Source organism: Meles meles, chromosome 2 (genome assembly GCF_922984935.1).
Source record: "Meles meles chromosome 2, mMelMel3.1 paternal haplotype, whole genome shotgun sequence".
In the NCBI taxonomy this organism is placed as follows: Eukaryota; Metazoa; Chordata; class Mammalia; order Carnivora; family Mustelidae; genus Meles; species Meles meles.
This window is the reverse complement of record NC_060067.1, coordinates 6,583,921-6,603,915: the sequence shown is the minus strand read 5'-3', so window position 1 is coordinate 6,603,915 and position 19,995 is coordinate 6,583,921. Positions and strand designations below refer to the sequence as shown.

At 46.2% G+C, this 19,995-nt stretch overlaps 2 protein-coding genes across 3 annotated transcripts in view; both read right to left on the bottom strand.

Moving 5' to 3' along the window:
* NUP54 (nucleoporin 54) overlaps nucleotides 1-1,934 on the bottom strand; it is a 33,943-nt gene extending 32,009 nt beyond the window's left edge. The window contains exons 1-2 of one of the 2 annotated variants that reach the window (XM_045997050.1): nucleotides 1,808-1,928; nucleotides 993-1,154 (exon numbers count right to left, since the gene is read on the bottom strand). In XM_045997050.1, the coding sequence (XP_045853006.1) occupies nucleotides 993-1,154; nucleotides 1,808-1,874 (229 nt within the window). In that variant the 5' untranslated portion in view covers nucleotides 1,875-1,928. Of the gene's footprint in view, nucleotides 1-992; nucleotides 1,155-1,807 lie in introns of both variants that reach the window. The other variant, XM_045997051.1, reaches the window with a different exon arrangement.
* Nucleotides 1,935-5,166: 3,232 nt separating this feature from the next.
* The window catches only part of SCARB2 (scavenger receptor class B member 2), a 75,117-nt gene continuing 60,288 nt past the window's right edge, over nucleotides 5,167-19,995 (bottom strand). The window contains exons 8-12 of the mRNA XM_045993844.1: nucleotides 16,430-16,548; nucleotides 14,650-14,723; nucleotides 12,494-12,545; nucleotides 9,311-9,469; nucleotides 5,167-7,845 (exon numbers count right to left, since the gene is read on the bottom strand). Of these exons, the coding sequence (XP_045849800.1) occupies nucleotides 7,807-7,845; nucleotides 9,311-9,469; nucleotides 12,494-12,545; nucleotides 14,650-14,723; nucleotides 16,430-16,548 (443 nt within the window). The 3' untranslated portion in view covers nucleotides 5,167-7,806. The remainder of the gene's footprint in view (nucleotides 7,846-9,310; nucleotides 9,470-12,493; nucleotides 12,546-14,649; nucleotides 14,724-16,429; nucleotides 16,549-19,995) is intronic.

Genomic DNA, 19,995 nt, shown 5'->3' with positions numbered 1-19,995 from the left:
AATCCAAGGTTTCGCGTATTCTCCAAAACGTGTCAAGTCAGACGCCAAGGTGATATTCGCACTGCAGTAACAAATACTGCACAAACACCCAAATAAATCTTAGGGAATACTGTTTACAAAATGCGTATAATTGGCATGGGCATATGTGTCATAATGTAAGAGAATACGGACAATAAATTCATATACGAGCAGCAGAGGAACAAGACTTTTCCACAGGATAAGACCGATTTTAAATTTACATACACATATATACACATTATAGATTGTGTTTTGCGAATTCCCAATGAGCTTCAATCCATAGATACTAGAATCTTCATTATTATTTTTTTTCATGCAAAGATGTCTAGCCTACCTACTAGAACTCAACGCTGACAATAAATTAAATTGCTCTGCTCATTTCTCAAAAAATCCAGTAAAAAATTGGGGGCTCTTTCTGTAATTACAGATCTTACAGAAATGTATCCTAATCTGCTGAGTGAATCAAGGAAATACATATGGTTGTTACAGACCTTAAAAAAACAAGACGGGATACTGCTGTTCGTATAAGACTTGTTTCTCTCGGGAAACACAAGGACGATCAAATGAAATTCCAATGAAAGATGCAAGAAAAATGGAAAAAAGTGACTGCAGGAGTCCAAGAATCCCAGAGAAACGGGCCTGACTGCTGGGCTTCTATTTTGGAAGAAATATGCAACAATTTGGAAAACACTTTCTATTCAAAATCATCCATTCCAAATTCTTATCACTTGGAAGGCATCTTCTGTTCCATCGAATGCAAGTTTAACAAAGGAACATTAGAACTTGAAAGACTTCTTAAACCCAAATCTTTTAAGACAGTCAAAACCAGACACAAATGCTTTCGATTCGACCCTAGGAAATGAATTTCCTTTCCTCGTCAGACAAGCCGCTGTTCCTTCCAAAACCAGGAATCGCCAAACATTCTTGGACTCCGGCTCCCCGCGTTCGTGACACAGACGACCCGCAGTATCTACCTGCGCTTGCCAGACTGTTACCGAAATTGAACGGAGTCGCCGAGGTAGTCGGAACACCGAAATTCCCAATATTAAAGTTCACTGCGGGATTAGCAGTTAATCCGAAACCCCCAAAATTAAACCCACTGGCGGTGGAGTTGGCAGTCTCAAGCCCACCAAATCCTGACGGGCGCGTAGGCAGAGCAACAAACAGAAACGTAAAACGGGGGAGGGGAGAAAGGGGAGAAAGAAGAGATCAGGGTTAGCGGAGTCGGCGGCGCTGCAGGGGGACGCAGACAGACCCGGCCTGGGCTCCAAGCGGGTTAGGGAGGCGGAGGCGGGGGCCGGAGAGACGAGCGGGAGCGCGACGCCCCGCCGCAGGGACCCCAGCACGGCACCGAGCGAGCCGGGCGGCGCGCAGCCCCCGGCCCGCATCTCCCCGAGCCCGGCCGCGGGGGCCCCGCGGCTGAGGGGAGGAGGACAGGGCGGGTCTCCCGCGGCGGCAAAAAGGAGCCGCCCCCACTGTCTCCCGGGAGGGCCCCCGGCGGCCGGAAGCGAGCCGTAGGAGGACAGGGCCCTGCGGGGACCCACGCGCAGCGCCAGAGCCACAGGCTGCGCCTCGAAGCCCCCCGCGGCCCCCTCAGCAGTCGCCTGGGCCCGCTCTGCCGCCGCCAGCCCTTTCCGAAGCACGAAGCCCCCCCCTCCCCCAGCGGCCAGAAGACGCCCCCCTCCCCCTCCCTCTTCCCCGAGATCCGCCACCCGAAGAATCTCCGACCGAGGGGGTGGACCGGAGGCCTCCCTTCCTCCCCGGGAGAAGGTCCGAGAGGATCACTCACCCGCGGGCGCCGCAGTGGCTGCAGCGGTGCCGGAGGTGCCGGCGGGAGCCCCAAAGTTGAAAGCCATGTCGCGGGAGCAGGGAACCGAGGCTCTGCTCCCGCGACACCCCGTGCGCTCCGCCTTTCAGTCCCGCGGGGAAACCGCCCTCGGACTAGGGAGTTCCGCCTCTTTTCGGGCCTAGCCTACGAGGCCGGAACGCCGGAAGGGCGCACGCGGCGGGGGTGGGGGCGAGAACGCCCCGCCGACTTCCGGGGGCTTCGGGGCTGCACGTGGCCGGGGGCGTTTCAGCCGCGGGGAAGGGCTGGGAGTTGGCGGGGCGTGAGGCGCGAAAGCCCCGAAATGCTGCCGCAGGGAGACCCGTGGGAAGGGTGTGCGGGAGGTTGGATGGGGTGTGAGAGGACCGGAGAGGAAGGCGCAGCCTCGTCTCCGCGGCGGAGAGTAGATGCAGAATGCGCCCGTTACCCAGTCGGGGGGTAAATGGGGAAAAAGGGTTAATAGAGATGCCTTTGAGGATGGTATCTTTAGGTTCCCCCTTTTTTTTTATGTTAACAAACCTTATAAAATTATTTGATTCATAAATCTATGTGCTCGTATACTTTAGTAAAAATAAAAATAACAAACAACCACATTGTGTTTATCAAAATGACAAATCCTTGGACCCATCTACTTTTAGGAATTTATCTTACAAATGGGCAAAATTTTGGACAAGTTTGTCGGTTAGAGCATTGCGTATAATAAGTGACTGGAAACACACGGGTTTGCTTAAACAGTTGCATTTATACAGAGGAATACTATTCAGGCATGAATGGGAACAGTAAAGCTCTATGTGCTGAAAAGAAAAAAATCTCAAGGATGTATTCCATGGGGTTAGAATATGCAAATACACATTCTGTATAAAATATTCTTGGAAAGATGTATACAAAAAAGAGAGGGATATTAGTTAACCCCTGGGAAGATGAGCTGGGTGTCTGGCAGATGGTGGCAGACTTCACCATAAACCCTTTCATGCTTTTTGAAAATGTAAATGGTTTACCTACTCAAAAAATTGTCAGGCCAACAGTGGTAATCGCAGGAGTCCCGGTGAGAGTGCGGATGAAGGGAAGAGGACAGCAGGAAGGGAGACGGGAGCAGATGGACTTGATGGTTGACAGGATGTGGAGGGAAGGGGAAGGAGGAGTCCAGCAAGAGTCCCCGTTTTCTGGCTTGTGCGACTGGGTGGATTGCGATGCCATTCCCCAGCAACGGGAATTTGGAATGAAGACAAGAAAAAATGAATTCCTTTTTTTTTTTTTTGCTTTCTAGATTTGAGGACGATCTGGCGGAGGATATCCAGCAGGTGTTAGTATGTGCGGCTGAGCTTGAACGACCGGTGTGTCTGCTGTAACTGTTCAGGTTGTAATGGAAGTCAGGGAGTCAATGGCATGGTCAGGAAGAGTTATCAAGTGAGAAGAGGTTGCAGCTGATCGCAGGTATGGAGAAGCAAGCAAACGGCCCCCAAGGGAGCCAGAGAGCACGGCCAGAGAGCTAGGAGAGCCCGCAGAGTGCAATCACAGAAATGATGGAGGGAAGGGGAGAAGGATGCGGGATGAAAAAGAATGGGTGAGTGTATCTCCCTTAGGAAGCCTTCCCTGACCACCCTTTCTAAAATGGCACGTTCCAGTCCTGTCACTGTGGCTTCTTAAATATTCTTAGTACTCACCACCACCTGTTTATTGCTTTCTGCACTTCATATAAGCTCCACCAGGGCAGGAACTTTCTTTCTTTCTTTCTTTTTTTTTTTTTACTGGTTTTATCCCTACTGCGAGCAGAGGGCCCACCCCGTAACAGACCTTATTCAATGCTGTGGAACGATGAATGAGTCCTGTGACATGTCCCTCTCCCTTGCCTTTCCCATATTCATCTCCAAGTCCCACATATTTTATCTTTTAAACGTTTCTAAAATACTTCATCTCCCCGATTCCAATTACCATTATCTTTCGCCTAGACCAGGGATTAGCAAATGATGGCCAGAGGTGGACTGTTGTCTATTTGTGTAAAGACAGTTTTATTGGCACACAGACATGCCCGTTTGTTTACCTGTTGCCTAGGACTGCTTTTATGATCCAAGAGCAGAATTGAATAGTTGTGACAAGAGAGGTCTGCAAAGCCAAAACTTTTTCATCTGGTCCTTTACAGAAAAGGTTTGCCAACCCCGACCATGACGTTGCAGGAGCCCTTGTAGTGCAGTGAGCAGGACTGTCAGATGGTGACCTCATTCTGGGTGGTTGCGCAGAGAACCAGCTGACTGTGGCTAGGAGCTCCCCCCTCTGCTGGGAGAAGGGGCTGCAGCCAAGCTCAGGTCCCATGGAACCAGGGTCTGCTTTTCCCCCGTGATGGAGATTGTAACATTCCACTGGCAGCTGGCATTCCCAATTTATAAAGCATTCACCCCAATCCAAGCTGCCTGTTGCTCAGTGGCTTGTACTTTCCTTCATGGACAAGACTGCTGCTTCACGCTTGTCCCTTCAACAGCGGGACTAGAAGGCAGATTTGTGCTCTTTAGTGAGACCAAACAGTACTCCGGCCTTTGGCTGGCCTCTCCATGGGATGACAGGAAGTTGGAGGGTCTGCGCCTTTTATCTTGCTGTTCTGGCCCGATACATTTTTACTTCCCCCAATAAAACCAATTACTTAAGCCCTGCTATGCAGCTCTGTGGAGTTCTCCCTGGAGTCTGGTGCGTGACACCCATCTCCCATGCCAACGCAGACCCCAAAGGGACCCACCCAACACGGCAGCCTCCTCATTGACCTCCCTGTATCCACGTAGACTCTTCCAATTTACTCACCTTGCAGCTAGAGCAGTCCTCGCTAAACAAACCTGCCATGTCTCCCCCTTCTCCCCTGTCCCCCACAAGCCAGTTCACAACACTTCCCATTGGTCTTAAAACAGACCAAAATCTTTAACATGACTTAATAACACCCCAATTGACCTGGACCCTGCCTTTCTCTCTAACCTTATCTCTCCTCTTCTTCCCTCTCTGAATTCCAGGCAAATATTTTCTGTCACTTGTAAACATGTTCCTTCCTGCTCCTGCCCCCTTTGGTTAAGGGCCAGTATGTCGGCCTACTGACCCCCAGTGCTGCTGAGGGGCTTCCAGGCCTCTAGAGAAAGCCCTGGGCAGAGGAACGCGGTGTGGACCCGCTTCAAGCTTGACGGGTCAGGCTCTCTGGAACCGCCCACCACAGCTGAGCAGAACTCACAGGTGGCCCAACAGGTGAGACTCAGGCCTGCCTCTGTCACGAGGACAAAGAACATCTTTCAAATGAGACTCCAGAGACGACGGTCATCTGATGACATCACATACGATTTCCAGTGCAATTTCATAGAAACAGTTTTATTAGTGAAATACTTCATTGCGTTACGGGTAGAAATAAACAGGTCAAGAATCACACGAAATGAACCCATTATTTCAGCTACAAGAAGAGCATTCTGGTCAGTATTCTGTTTGATGGCCACGAGCAGTTCCTTCCAGAAATAATGCCCAGAGGGCAAGTGTGAAGGTCACCCTTTGCAGAACACCTGTCTCAAGCAATTTAAATAAAAAAACAAAAACCAACCTCCCTTCAGTAAAAACCCCAATAGGGGCTAGTCCTGTAGTACTCGCTGCACTTGACCATTAGTGATCTTTCCAGAACATGGAGAAATGAAGTCCAGTAGGAAAAGCCTTGAGCTACCAGTGGCAAAGCCCATTTCTGGTCCTGTGGTCAACTCTCAGTTTTCCCTCAGAGAGGCAAGGTCACCTCCCTCTGTTCGGTTTCTCCCTACACTGAGTATCATAGTACAGGACACACATATTTTGCGATAACGACAATCACAAAGACTCTGGAGGCCTTTCCAGGATACGGGCTCCGAGAGAATCCGTGCGCGGAACAGTCTGTTCTGTCGTTCTTCTTAACCAACCGGTAATCCCGACTGCAGTGTATGCACTTGCCATAGGCTTCTCAGAGACATACTATCACATGGGATGTGAAGCCGAATAACTATTAAGAATCAAGGCGGTAATGTGTTTTGGTCTCCCTGCCTGTGTGGGAGTCTGTCCGAAGCGTACACGGGCTGTTATCATTCATAGTATTTAGAAATTTCCTCCTCACAGATGACTACACGCTGATAACAGGATGAACCAATAAACATGCACTGGTTCATCGGTTTTATTCGTGTGGATAAGTGGATAAACAAAAGAATATAGTTAAATGTCGATAAATTTAAAAATCTAGATATTTGGCATTATTGAAGACAAAATATTTTCAATTTAGTTTTTATCCTTTTGGTGATTTGGGATATCTGTAAGTTCTATCTTCATTCATGGAGAAGTTGAGAGTGTAACGAATTAGCCCCTTCAAGGAGGGAACATGTCGCATATTGTGTTGTTAGTGTGGAGAGAAAGAAATTGGGGCAAATAATGTGCTTATCACCTCCACACGGGGTCAGAAGCTGTATTTGTGACATCCACGGCTTCTCTCCTCATTTGCTACACTGAAATCCAGCTTCCCACAGAGAATCCTGGAGGACGATTCAGCTGTTAAGAAATTCTCTGCGCGCTTTGCTGGATAACTATACAGTTTTCTCGATCAAAAATGAATAGTGAACTCTGAGAACCAAGAAAGTGCCCTGAAATATGCTTGAATTTGTGACACGTGGTGGTTCCTAATCCTCTGACTTAGGGTGCACTGAAAGCCAAGGGGTCCTCTGAAAAGAGGTGGCCCTGCCCCGTGGGTCCCCAGGGACCTTCCTTTAAAGCCTTTTCTGTGCAATATTTTAAAACACCATCATTCATTCGTCAGCAAGATGATTGTCGCCGGACCTGTAGGGCACATTTTTCTCTCTTCAGTGAGTGACAGTGAACCACAGATCACTGGAAGGGGCCAAATCTGGGGACAGAAAGTCAACTTACAAAAACAATTTCAAAGTTCCCGCGAAGACTGCCCCGGAAGAAATACCCTGTTAGCGCCGTCAGACTTCCTGAAGTGTGTGTAACGCGGGCTGTGAATGGATAGCTTTCCCACAGTCATAAAAATTTTACAAAGAATCACTCAATAATATTGTAATCAATAGAGCATCATATTTGGCGCGGGTGACGGGGAATATCGCTTACTGGTGACCAACTCTCTGAAGCACCTTTCCACGCCAAGATTATTTTGACTCAAAACAAACAAACAAACAAACACCCCAAACCAGCCACAAATGTCGTAACTAGCATTTACTTCTACTCCACACGAAACATCTGTACCTGTCCACACCAACACTGTCGGCACATCCTCTCAGTTCACAAGAGGACGAGCAAAAATGCCTCAGGAGCTTCATCACCATCAACTCACAGGCTTCAGGCCCACTGCACACCCCTCACCCCTTCCCCGCTGGGGGCTTGCAAGGAGTCCAAAGATCGAATTATTTTCCTGGAGGAATCATGAACTGAAGATTAGCATGAAATACAATATACCACTTTTTAAAAAGAGGAGATTAGATGCCTTTTAAGGATGTATTTATGGGGCTACCGTTTTACCCTGGGTTCCGAACTCTTCCTTCCTTCTGTTTCGGGGTGAAATACAACAGAAAATACAACAGAAAATCGTCTTTATATATTTCCAGCACAAAGTTTGGTGACTGAAGCACAAAGTTGGGGACGGAAGGTTAGGCGGAGGGACGCTAACAAGCCACGCGGACACATTTTAGCCACGACAGTGGTCACACAGTTCTGGAGCTACCGGCACCCAATTAAAAAAAAAAATTACTATACAAGAGTTTATTAAATACCTGCCAGACACATGGAAAACAAACAATTTTATAAAGCCTTAGGGCCAACTGAGTCAGTCAGTCGTTTAACCTCCCGCCGGGACGCTCTCCTCACTCGCCAGCGCGGGGTCTCCTCCCTCCTCTCCGGGACAGGCCACAGGCCCGCGTAGACGCGGATGGTCCGGGTCAGGACAGCTCACACGGCTCCTCCATCCCGCTCGGCCGCAGTTAGGTTCGGATGAGGGGTGCCCTTTCGTCTGCGGTTCCCTGAGACTCAGAAGAGAGGGGACAGCGGCGTCAGGGGGTCCCTTCAGAAGGTTCTCCCGGAAGGGGAAGCGCGGGGGGACAGGGCGGTGGGGGAAGATGGAAGGAGAGACTGACAGGAGGGCGGCTGCCACTCAGCCCGCTGCTGCCTTGCCCTCGGGGCCCTCAGCCTGGCTCCTGATTCCGGGGCAGCGTCCTCCCCTGCACCCCCCACAGCCCTCATGGGCCCACTCCACGGACGTGCTCCTTCCTGGTTCAAACCCTACCAGGGAACTATGTCTCAGAGGTGGCGGGTGCCCAGTGGTCGCTTGCTTGTTGACTACACACAGATGGTTAATGGCAGGAGTGCTGAGAACATTTACCTGGGCTTTCACCTGCGCTTAGGAAAATCTCAGTGACTGTGCGACGTCAGACCGGAAGGGAGGCCCAGACAAGGAAGGGCAAGATAATTACCTCAGACATAGGAATGGCAAGATAATCACCTCACACCTAAGTCACGCTGCCCTGAGGGGCACAGCGGAAGAGAAATCGTGTCAAAACAGGGAAATCCGAGCTAATACTATTCAGATGGTTTCAACCTATTTCATTTCCTCCCTCACATTGGCCTCAGACACTTAGTTGAAGCATCTAGAAGGGGGAAAAAGCCTTTGGTGCAGAAAGGGACACTGCTGAAAATTTAAGAAGGGCTCCCACAGGAAAGGCTCATTCACGGGGGCGCTGGGCGGGCCAGCTGGTCGCTTAGGCCAACCGAACCCTGTTTATCCCAACCATTTGTGGGGGGGGGGGGGTCCCTTCTCTGCAGGAACATTACTGGTCCCCTGCGCCAGTCATTTCGTACGCAGTGATGACTCAGTGGTAGGTTCTGGGATCCTCTGATTCCTTCCAAGCAGGTCTCTGCTTGTCTTGACTTTACAGTCTTCAAACTGCTTCATGCCACAGCTCATGCTTACTGAGCTCCTACGAAATGCTAACACCAGGGCCAAGAGCTGTCTGTTCACTGTACCCTCTAATCCTCACGAAAACCCTCCTCAAGCCGACTCTCTCATGATCCCACCTTACAGATGAAGAACCGAGGCACATTTTAGTACCACGCCACCATTAAGAGGCGGAACTGGGATTTGAACCCGTCTGACACCAAAGTCCAGACGTTTAGCTGTTCAATATTCTCCCTCTCCTTTCGGGCTATCTTCCTAAATATGAAGCTCACTCCCAGGGATTCCAGGCCTACCAAGACAGCCCCCAATCCTGGACCATATCACTGCATTCCTCCTCCCTCTCTGACACACTCGTTTTGCTTCCTTTGGTTCAGTAGTAACGTGGCCCGGAAATCACCGCGCCCAGCACAAACCCCCAGAATCCACCTGGGGGTTCCAGGGATGGAGCCGTTGACAGCCCTGCAGTGGATCACAGCGGACCTCGTCGGGCAAAGTCACCCAGTGAGGGAGCCGTTCCTCCAGCCACCGCTCACCTCGTCCATGGACCCCTGTCCTCTGCACGCCAGCCAGGTGAAGATCAAACCAAAGAACACGCCCAGCGCCATGATGATGTAGGGTATGTTGGTGACGATCAAAGTGGTGTTAATCACAGACTTCAGTCGACTTGCAGTCTCTTTATCAATGAGAACACTCTGGAAGGCAAGAAAATGGTATTCCCCTGATTACTCAATATGCAGGGTGTAGAGTTTTCTGCTCTATCTTTCCTCCAAATCATTAACCACAATCTGGGTAAGTCTTCCTGTTAGCAAACTGAAGAGACTAAGAATTCATTTATAAGTTAGAGACTAAAAATTCATTTATAAATTAGAGTAACCAGAAGGGGCATTTATTCATTAACATCTTACTTTTTTTTTCCCTGAAAACATGTCTTCCTTTCAAATTAGGTTGGAAGTAGGAGGGAAAGAGTAATAAAAAATAACAAAATAATACCATCATTTGTATCAGACAACTCCAACTCATCCTTTAATATCTAATTCAGCATAACTTCCAACCAGAAGTTTTCTCTGGCCAACTCAGGCCTGTTAAAGGTCCCTTTACTAAGCTTCTGTACCAGTCCCTAAAACCCCCCATCACTGCGTACTCTCTGCTGTAACTGTCTGTTGATCTGTAGGTCTCCTTGTGACTATGAGGTTTCCAAAGGCAAGACGTATACCTCAATCACCTCAACATCAGAAATAGCAGTCTACACACAATGAGTGCTGAATTAATGCCAGTTGACTGACTGAATGAAATATTCCAAAAATAATACGTGGAAAGTGTAATTACTATCTTGGTTAAATCTCTAGTAATGGAGACCAAGGGTCTTGGGACCCTGGCTGGCTCCATCGGTAGAGTGTACAACTCTTGGTCTCTGGGTGGTGAGCTCGAGCCCCATGTTAGGTGTAGAGATTACTTAAATATAAAATCTTTAAAAAAAAGTTTCTTAAAAATAAAAGTTTCCTAAAAAGACCAGAGGTCTCAACAGGTTGTCTAAAGAAGTCTTGAGGCTCATTAGAATTCCAGAGGGTATTGATAACCAAGAAAATGTTCTAGAATCCACTTTCTGGATGCAGGACAAACATCTTATCTCTTTAAACTATAATGGGTGAGGTGTCTCGAGAGCTTAATTTCATAAAAATTATGAGCAACAAATGGAACTTTGGGCTTAATTTAGGCTGAACCTGCACCAGACTGAGGTAGAGGTTGGGTTTCTAGGACTGGAGCTTCCAGTAACTGGCCAAGATCCATCAGTCTGCAAGTCTCCTTCTCTGGAAAAAGGAGGTGGGAGAGCAGTCTCCAAGGTCACGTCAAGGTCTAATGTTTCCTTTTTTGAGAGTAAAGTCAAGGTCTTTCTAGGAGGTACCAAAAGCACAAGGTTTTACTCCCTAATTCCCTGGACTCTATATAGTCTTCAACAAAAAAGCAAAGCGATGGTTGAGTTGGAGGGGACTTCAAACATGAACACAACTAGCAACACAAGCCGGCAGAGCAGGGTCCTTCCCCATTTTCAAAGCCCTGCTTCTGGGTCCTTCTCTGCAAATAGTAACAATGGCAACTCAGGAGCAACTGCAAACAGATCCGAGAAATTGGTAAATATTTCTATATTTTCCTATGAAACAATGAAAGTCTTATCTTAGAATTGCAATCACAAACCCTTCAAAAGTTTATAACTGTGGCTACCAAAGTAATGCCAAATGAAAAAAGAAGGTTATAAAACTGTATTTATGGAATGGTCTCGACTCTCTAATATCACGACCAGAAAAAGCTGCTAAGAGACAACATGAGCCACGTCAGCTGCACTTGTTTCTGAAGGGCAGATTATCAGCGATTTGCCTTTTAAATATATTTTTTTAAGATTTTATTTATTTATTTGACAGAGATCACAAGTAGGCAGAGAGGCAGGCAGAGGGGAAGGGGGAGGGCAGGCTCCCCGCGGAGCAGAGAGCCCCATGCGATCTGGAGACTTGATCCCAGGACCTGGAGACCATGACCCCAGCTGAAGACAGAGGCTTTAACGCACAGAGGCAACCAGGCGCCCATGCCTTTTAAATATTTTTAAAAAATTTTTAAGTGAGGTAATAATTGACATAAACAGATTAGTTTTGGGTGTACAATATAATGATTCAATATTTGTTCGGTGATTCACTTCTAAAATACAAATTTTTAATTTTCCAAGAGCTTTATAAACAGCTCATGTTAGTTTGACAAAGTGTAAGACATTAAATTGTTTTTTACAAAGTTATTATTGGAAACACTTTAACAACACGCTGTTGAGTAAAATAAGCAAGTTAAGAATAGTATCAGTCTCGCCCAGGTTTTGTGAAAGTTATTTTAATTTTCCTTTTTCTTCCCAATCCCTATTACTGAATTTCCTATACAGAGCAAGATTATTTATTTAGTTATTTATTTTTTAGGGAACAGAGAAAAATAACAAAAACTTTAAAAAATGGTGCCGTTAACAACAGAAGCAAGCCAATCAAGAATTTATTGGAGAAGAAAAACCCCTACATTTCCCCCTCCAAACTGGGTGGGAGAAAGAGGGAAACTGAGAAGATCTGTACAGTAAATGCATGTGATTCAGAAAAGAATTTATCACAGGTGTCTGAGAAAGCAAGTGTTTTCCAAGCTTCCTGAACATGTTTTTACTTGCAAAACTTTAATTTATACTTAATATTTTGGGATAAAATTTCTATGGGTATAGTGTGAAAGAAAGAAGTATTTCATTAGGGAAATACTTTTTATTTGAACTATGACAGGATCTGTGTCCTATAATTCATGATATATGTTTGTTTATCAGGAAGTTAAAAAAAACCATCTAGGCTATGATAAAAGATAAAGCAACCACGTATCACTGAAATGTCCACAGTATCTGATACTGCTTCACTTACTTAATTTTGTTTTTGACATAACCAGCTGCCCAGAAAGAGAGTTTCCCCCAAAATATGTCCTTGAGAAAGAAAATTTTTTCAAATCTCAAACACATTTTCAAATCTCAAACACAGGCAGCCTCACGTAAACATATAATCAGAAAATTTTCCAAGGACAAATAAGTTTTTAAAAATCACTTTCCCCCTTTCTCACACCTTACATCACGCGGTTACAATAGCAGACGTCGTAAGGGAAGCCTCCCACGCTTTCACAGTGAAATGTACCCGGGGCTCCCTCCCACGACTTACCTCATTGATATACATCACTGGGAAAACCAGGGTTCTAATGTTCCCCGTTTCACTGCAAAGACAAACGGTGACAAATCATGACCACCATGAGATATCGCCTCATCCCTGTTAGAGGGGCTAGCGTCAAAAGGCAGAAAGTAGTGAGTGTTGGTGAGGATGTGGATGAAAGGAATCCTTGTGCCCTGTTGGTGGGAAGGTAAATTGGTTCAGCCAGTGTGGAAAACATCATGCAGGTTCCTCGAAAAATTAAAAACAGAACTACCGTATAATGGTATATGGTACCATATCATGGTGTAGAAATACCATATGGCATTTCCACTTCTGGATATTTAGCCAAAGAAAACGAAAACACTAACTCAAAAAGATACATGCATCCCTAGGTTCATTGCAGTATTTTTTCCAGGAACCAAGATATGGAATCAACCAAAGTGTCCATCAATGGATGAATCCATAAAGGAAACTTGATATATGTTCACACTGGAATACTACTGAGCCATAAAAAAGAACGCAATGTTGCCATTTGTGACAACCTGAATGGCTCCTGGGGGCGCTACACTAAGCGAATCAGCAGAGAAGGACAAATGCTATATGTTCTCCCTTATACGTGGACTCGAAAACAAACAAAACAAACGAACCGAGCCACGGACACAGAGAACGGATGGGTGGCTGCCAGAGTTGGGGGTTGGGGGTGGGCAAAATGGGTGGAGGGAGTCAAAGGGTAAAAATTTCCAGTTACAAAACAAGTCAGTCCTGGGGATGTAACGTACAACACGGCAACTATACTGAATAATACTGAAACCACAGTGAGAGCGACTAAGAGAGTAGATCTGAAAAGTGTCATCACAAGAAGAGAAATCTGCACCTAGTGTGGTGATGGGTAACTAGACTGACTGTGCTGATCCCTCTGGAATACATACAAATGTCGATTCAGTCTATGGTAAACCTGAAGCTAATATAATGGATGTCAATCGTGCCTCAGTAAAAAAAGACAATGTCTGAGATTATTTTATAGACTGGCCTGGAGAGATAAGTTGTGGGAACAGGGCTCCCCACTGAGCGCGGAGCCCAGTGTATGGCTGCATTTCACAACCTGAAGATCAAGACCCTCGCCGAGATCAAAAGTTGGATGCTTCATCGACTGAGCCACGTGTTTTATGACCAGGCCCCTAAGTATTGTCTTTGCTCGAATCCGGAGCACGTTACCAAGAACCAGTTCTGCACCTGCTGTCTGGGGGACCTGATCTCATTTAATTCTCTCACTAGTCTCCTGGGGTAGGTACCACTGTCCCAGGGATGATGGCTCCGATTCATTTGCCCAGGAGCAATAGGACTGTAATTTCATTTTGATTCTAAGGCTCTAGGTCTTAACTACTAATTTATACGGCCTCAGGACTGTACACAGGGGTGGCAAAATGCATTCTCACAAACCACATTTATTTTCTAGAAAGATCCATGACATGTGGGGTTAAATCTGCAAATCTGACGGGGGAGCCGTGTTGTAATAGATAGACGGGTACACAGACAGAAACAAAGAATAGATACATGCTATTATGTACGGTTTTGTAATTTGTTTTTTCATTAAGTCGTAAGCATCTTCTCATACCCCCAAAATTCCCATTGAAAAGTCTCAGCAGGAGATTGTACTTAGTAATCCTAGTTAAGTGGTGGCTTTTAGATGGAGTGTGGGGAGAGGCTGGACTCAGGAGCCTATGCTAACTGCCCGTTAACTGGGAGCCTGTGGCCCTGGGTGGGAGCAGTGGGAAGACAGGAAGGGAGGCGACCAGAGTCATGGCAAGGGCAACGCCGCATGGCGTGGGGAGGCGTGGACTCCGCAGCCTTAAGTCACCTCTCTGTGCCTTGGTTTCTTCATCTGTAAAATGGGGCTGACACAGCGTAACCATGAGGAATACATGAGTTCCTGTGTGTAAAATACTTGGAACGACGTGTGATCCACAGAGAGCAGGCTCTACGTGTTTGGTTAAATAAAATAAGTAAATTCCAAGACCAAGACAGCCTATGCAGGTGCCGATTATGCCTCATCCCTGAAGGGCAGGAGGGAGCGGACTTAGAAAGGGATCTGTCTCCTGACATCGACCCACCGGAGAGTCAATGCAGCAAAACGACCCACTGCCTCCGACGAAAGAGGTAAAACTTACGCAAAGTCTTCTAACTTCTTGACGTAAACGTTGATCTGGAACCTCTTCGCGGCTCTTAGAATTATTCCAGTCAACTGCAGGTCAGAGGAGTGGGAAGAAAATACGAGGCTTATTACAACCACGAACAGCTTTTCTCGGTAGAGCATCAGCTCCTTGTGATGCTCACGAGCAGCGTGGCCGCTGCCAGATCCTTGAGGACGGGTGGGACAAGGGACCACGGACCCCAGGGCGGAGGCAGAACTGCGGCTGTGGTCGGGTGCCCGGTGGACCGGTGCCTCCCAAACTTTACTACGCGTGAGCGCTCTGGGGGCCTTGTGACCATGCAGACCATGATGCAGCCCATCCAGAGCGAAGCCTGACGTGGGGTGCTGCTGCCGAGCACCCAGGATGCTCCCTTTTGGATGGCGAAGCCCTGGGCAACCTGCCAGGAGGGAGCTCTGAGCCAGAGAGCGGTCCCCGGGATGGTCGGGACCACACAAAGCCGGGAAGGCAGTCTTCCCGTGGCTGCTTCGCCTCTGAACTGGGGTTAAAGGACTGCCCCGGCCCCCAGGGACAAGCACCTGCCCCCCTTTCTGCTGAGGAAGAGGAACTGATTGAAGGTGAAGAGAAACGGCAGGGGAAGGGGGAAAAACACCTGATCTTTTTCACAAAAAGATAAAACCATTGATTTCTCAGACACAAGAGCAAAGTGCCTACAAATTGCTGAGCTAAAAGACTGTTTTTGCTTTTTCTTTACTGTTCCCTGTGCTCAAAATCCCCAAAATGAAGATATCTGACCTCTAACTCAGTTCCCACTGTGAGAGGCTCTCACGTCATAAAACGATATTCCTTTCCCTTTTTTTTTTTTCAAATATTTTATTTATTTGACAGAGACAAATCACAACTAGGCAGAGAGGCAGGCAGAGAGAGAAGAGGAAGCAGGCTCCCCGCGGAGCAGAGAGCCCGATGCGGGGCTCGATCCCAGGACCCTGGGACCATGACCTGAACCGAAGGCAGAGGCCCCAACCCACTGAGCCACCCAGGCGCCCCTACTCCTTTCCTTTTAACGTGGTTTTTAGTTTATCTCCTCTTTGAAAACAGGACCAAAGTACATGTATATCTAATGCCTTTTAAATTAATATCATACAATAAACTTTCAACAGTGCCTGCAGAATGAGGCTTGCTAAAAGTAACTGAGGCCAGGGGTGCCTGGGTGGCTCAGTCATTGTCTGCCTTCTGCTCAGGTCCTAATCCCAGAGTCCTGGGGCCCAGCCCTGCATTGGGCTCCCTGATCCACCGGGAGCCTCTTTCTCCCCCTCCCACTCCCCCTGTTTGTGTTCCCTCTCTTGCTGAGTCTCTGACAGGTAAATAAATAAAATCTTAAAAAAACAACAACATATATTTAAATTTCAACCAAGACATTCCCGGCAGTGAGCAAAAAAAGAATGTGGCTTCGACCTTGCTGATCTGTCTGCCGGTGGGAGAACGTATACACGTTCAAGTCCAAGGCAGGCGGCGGAGCACTGGCCAGGTTTTATGGGCCCAATCTCGGTTATTCCAGCAATGCATGTCTACAGGTGCTTTTCCGTTAGGTTTGCCGCTGTTTCTGCCTGTCAGGGCCACACAGTTCAGCCTGTGAGGCCATGAGACTGGGTATCACACGCACAGGACTGAGTCTTTTCCCCTTGAATATGTATATGCGAGGAAGACGGCAATGTTAACGTGCTCTGGACTAAACCGATAAACACTGCATTGGACAGAATAAGATGCAAGCTTTTACCAGGAAGACGTGTGCACTCACAGGATTTATGTCCACAAATGTCTCATGATCGTCCTTATTGGGATGCATGCCGTCTATGGCAGAAATGAACTTCTGGTCCGCTTCGTAGAAGTGTGGGAAGGATATAATAATAGGTGCACCTGCATTTTAAGGGAAGCAGAAATGAATGATGTGGTTCTTGAATGTCCAAGATGAACAGGAAGTTCCCGCCCACAAACCGGGTTCCTGCGGGGGGGGGGGGGGGGGGGGGGCAAGTTCTATCCATAAGTAACCTCGGGTGGGGGAGGGGCAGGTTAAATTCCATGCGACACCTCCTAGTTTGGGATTTATACTCATTTGCTGACATCTCATTGACCCTAACACTATTTTACTCCACCATATCTACTGAAGTCATGGCTAAATTACATATTCTTCAGTATTTCTTGCACCTATGAAATATAAAGGTTTACACACATTATTTTAATTAACATTCCCAGGAGCCCTATTAAGTTAAACCTATTAACTTCATTTTGCATTTGAGGACAGAGAAGTCAGACGAATTAGAAAAAAACAGGCCAGGGGCATCCAGCTGTCAGGTGACGGACGAAGGCAGAATTCTGAATGAGAGACATCTCATCTGAAAGCACTTGTTTCAACAGCAAATCTCTACCAGTAAAAGGACCTTTTTTTTTTTTTTTTGGCCTGCTTTTCTGTTTTTCTGCTTTTCCTGGTTTACCTAAGACAGGCCTTCTTCTCCTGAATATGTTGGAATTTTTTAAGACTTTGCTTGGTTATGCTATCTGCCCAGCATTTGACTAGCTCAAGGTTTGCCCACAGGATCTGTTTTTTTTTTTTCTTTTATTTTCTTACCTATTCACTTTAAAACTCAAATAGAGACTGTCCATAATAGCCAAGGCAATCCACATTGCAATCAATGCAACCCCTGTCAAAATACCCGTAGCATTTTTCACAGCACTAGAACAAATAATCCTAAAATTTGTAAGAACCTATAAAGACCCTGAATAGGCCAAAGCAATCTTGAGAAATTAGAACAAAGCTGAAGGCATCACAGTTTCAGATTTCAAGATATGCTACAAAGCTTTATTAATCAGGTGTATGGTCAATTAATCTATGACAAAGGAGGCAAGAACATACAATGGGGGGAAAGGCAATCTCTTCAATAAATCGTGTTGGGGAAACTGGCCAGCTACATGTAAAAAAATGGAGGGGGGACCCCTTTCTTACACCATATACAAAAATAAACTCAAAACAGATTAAAGACCCAACTAGGAGCCCTGAAACCATAAGACTCCTAGGGAAAAAAAAAACCAACCAGCAATAATCTCTTGGATATTGGCCTTAACAACATGTTTATAGGCATGTCTTCTCTGGCAAGGGAAACAAAAGCAAAAGTGAACTGTCAGGACCACACCAAAACAAAATCCTTGGGCACAGCAAAGAAAACCGTCAACAAAAGAAAAAGGCAACCTACTGAATGGGAGAAGAGAAGGGGTTCGTATCCAATATATATAAAGACTTATACAACTCAACACTGAAAAAACAAATAATTTGTTATAAAGCGGGCAGAGGACCTGAATAGACATTTCTCCAAAGAAGACATCCAGTTAGCTAACAGACACATGAAAAAGCACTCAACATCAAACATCATCAGAGAAATGCAAACCGAAATAACACGGAGCTAGGACGTCCCACCTGTTGTTCCGGCTCATATCAAAAAGACAAGATGAGAATAACAAGTGTTGATGAGAACGTGGAGAAAAGGTAACCCTCGTGCACTGCTGGTGGGTAAACCAGTACCACCACAGTGGAAAACAGTGTAGAGTTTCTTCCAAAAATTAAAAAAATAGAAATACCATATGATCTGGTAATTCTATCACTGAGTATTTGCCCAAAGAGAATGAAAACACTAATTTGAAAAGAAACACGCAGCCCTATGTTCACTGAAGCATTACTTACAACAGTGTCGTCAACAGATGAAGGGATAAAGGAGATGGGGCACCTACGTACAACAGAATACTACTGAGGCATGAAGAAAGAGTGAGGTCTTGCCGTTCCCGACAACACAGATAGACCTAGAGGGTGTTATGCGAAGTTGAAGACCTCAGACAAAGGCAAATACCATAGAATGTCACTTACTTGTAGTATCTAAAATCAAGACAAGCAAACAAAACAGAAACCGACCTATAAATACAGAAAACAAAATGGTGGTTGCTAGAAGGCAGGTGACTGGGGGAGTTGGGTGAAATAAATGGAGGGGATTAAGAGGTACAAACTTCCAGTTATAAAATAAGAAAGTCACACAGACACAAAGAGCATAGCATAGCGAACTCAGTCAATAACGGTAATAATGTTTTATGGTGACAGATGGGACTGCAGTTATTATGGTGAATGTTAATACACAGAATTGTCAAATCACTACGCTGCGAGGCTAACAGTCCTGTATTGTCAAATATACTTCAATAAGATTTTTTAAGGAAAGGAATAAATAGGGAAACAAGTTATTAAAAGAAACCTATTCTAGATCGTGCTATTGAAGAGGAGAGAGGGGTCCAGCAATTGCTGGAGAAATTTGCTTATTGCCAAGTAATTTAGATTTGCTTACATATCTACCAGCCATGCTCAAGACACGTATCATCTGTCACGTCCGTGTGTTTCGTTTAGGAAGAAACTGTTCACTAAACAGTTTCACAAAGCCATAATTTCCTTATTTGAGATCTACAGTGATCTTTAAAATGTATTTTTAAAGATCTATTGGGAACTTAATAAGGGCCAGACATTGTCTTGAGTGTTTTATATACATAATATCTCACCTTCACACAATATTCCAAGGAAGTTATCATCAACCCCATATTACAGATGAGAAAACTGAGGTCTCCATCCGTTTCTTTTCTTTCTTTCTTTTTTTAAGATTTTATTTATTTATTTGACACCAAAAGACATAGCAAGAGAGGGAACACAAGCAGGGGGATGGGGAGAGGGAGAAACACAATCCCCACTGAGCAGGGAGCCCGACGCGGGGCTCGATCGCAGGACCTTGGGATCATGACCTGAGCCGAAGGCAGACACTTAATGACTGAGCCACCCAGGCACCCCTGAGGTTTTTACCTCCTTAATCAACTTGGCTAATGTGCTAACAGACAGAATATGAATCAAATCCAGATCTGTCTGACTCTAGAACTCTCTCTCATCCCACTATCCAAAATGTCTTCCAAAGAAATTCAAAACACCTGAGGATAATTCCAGAGAGACCAACTTTTCGGTCCACATCTGGGAGTACCTAAGAGGCAAAAGGAAAAGGACTGTAGCAAGACGCTGATTTGCCAGAGAGAATCTTTGTTGATCTTGACATCAACTTCTTGAGGAGGCAGAATGTTAGCAAAACAATGAGGAAAAAAATATGTCCACATTTGTGCCTTAAGCCAGAGGCACATGGACCGAGCAGGTAGGGCACTATTTCAGGACCATCCACCTAGTAAGGAAGCAGGAGAGCTCAGAAGTAGGCACTTGTTCCCATTTACTTTGGTCTTAGCTCCAGGGAAGGGTGCCATGTCCCCAGGCACAGTGGTTTCCAAATAGTACGCACCACC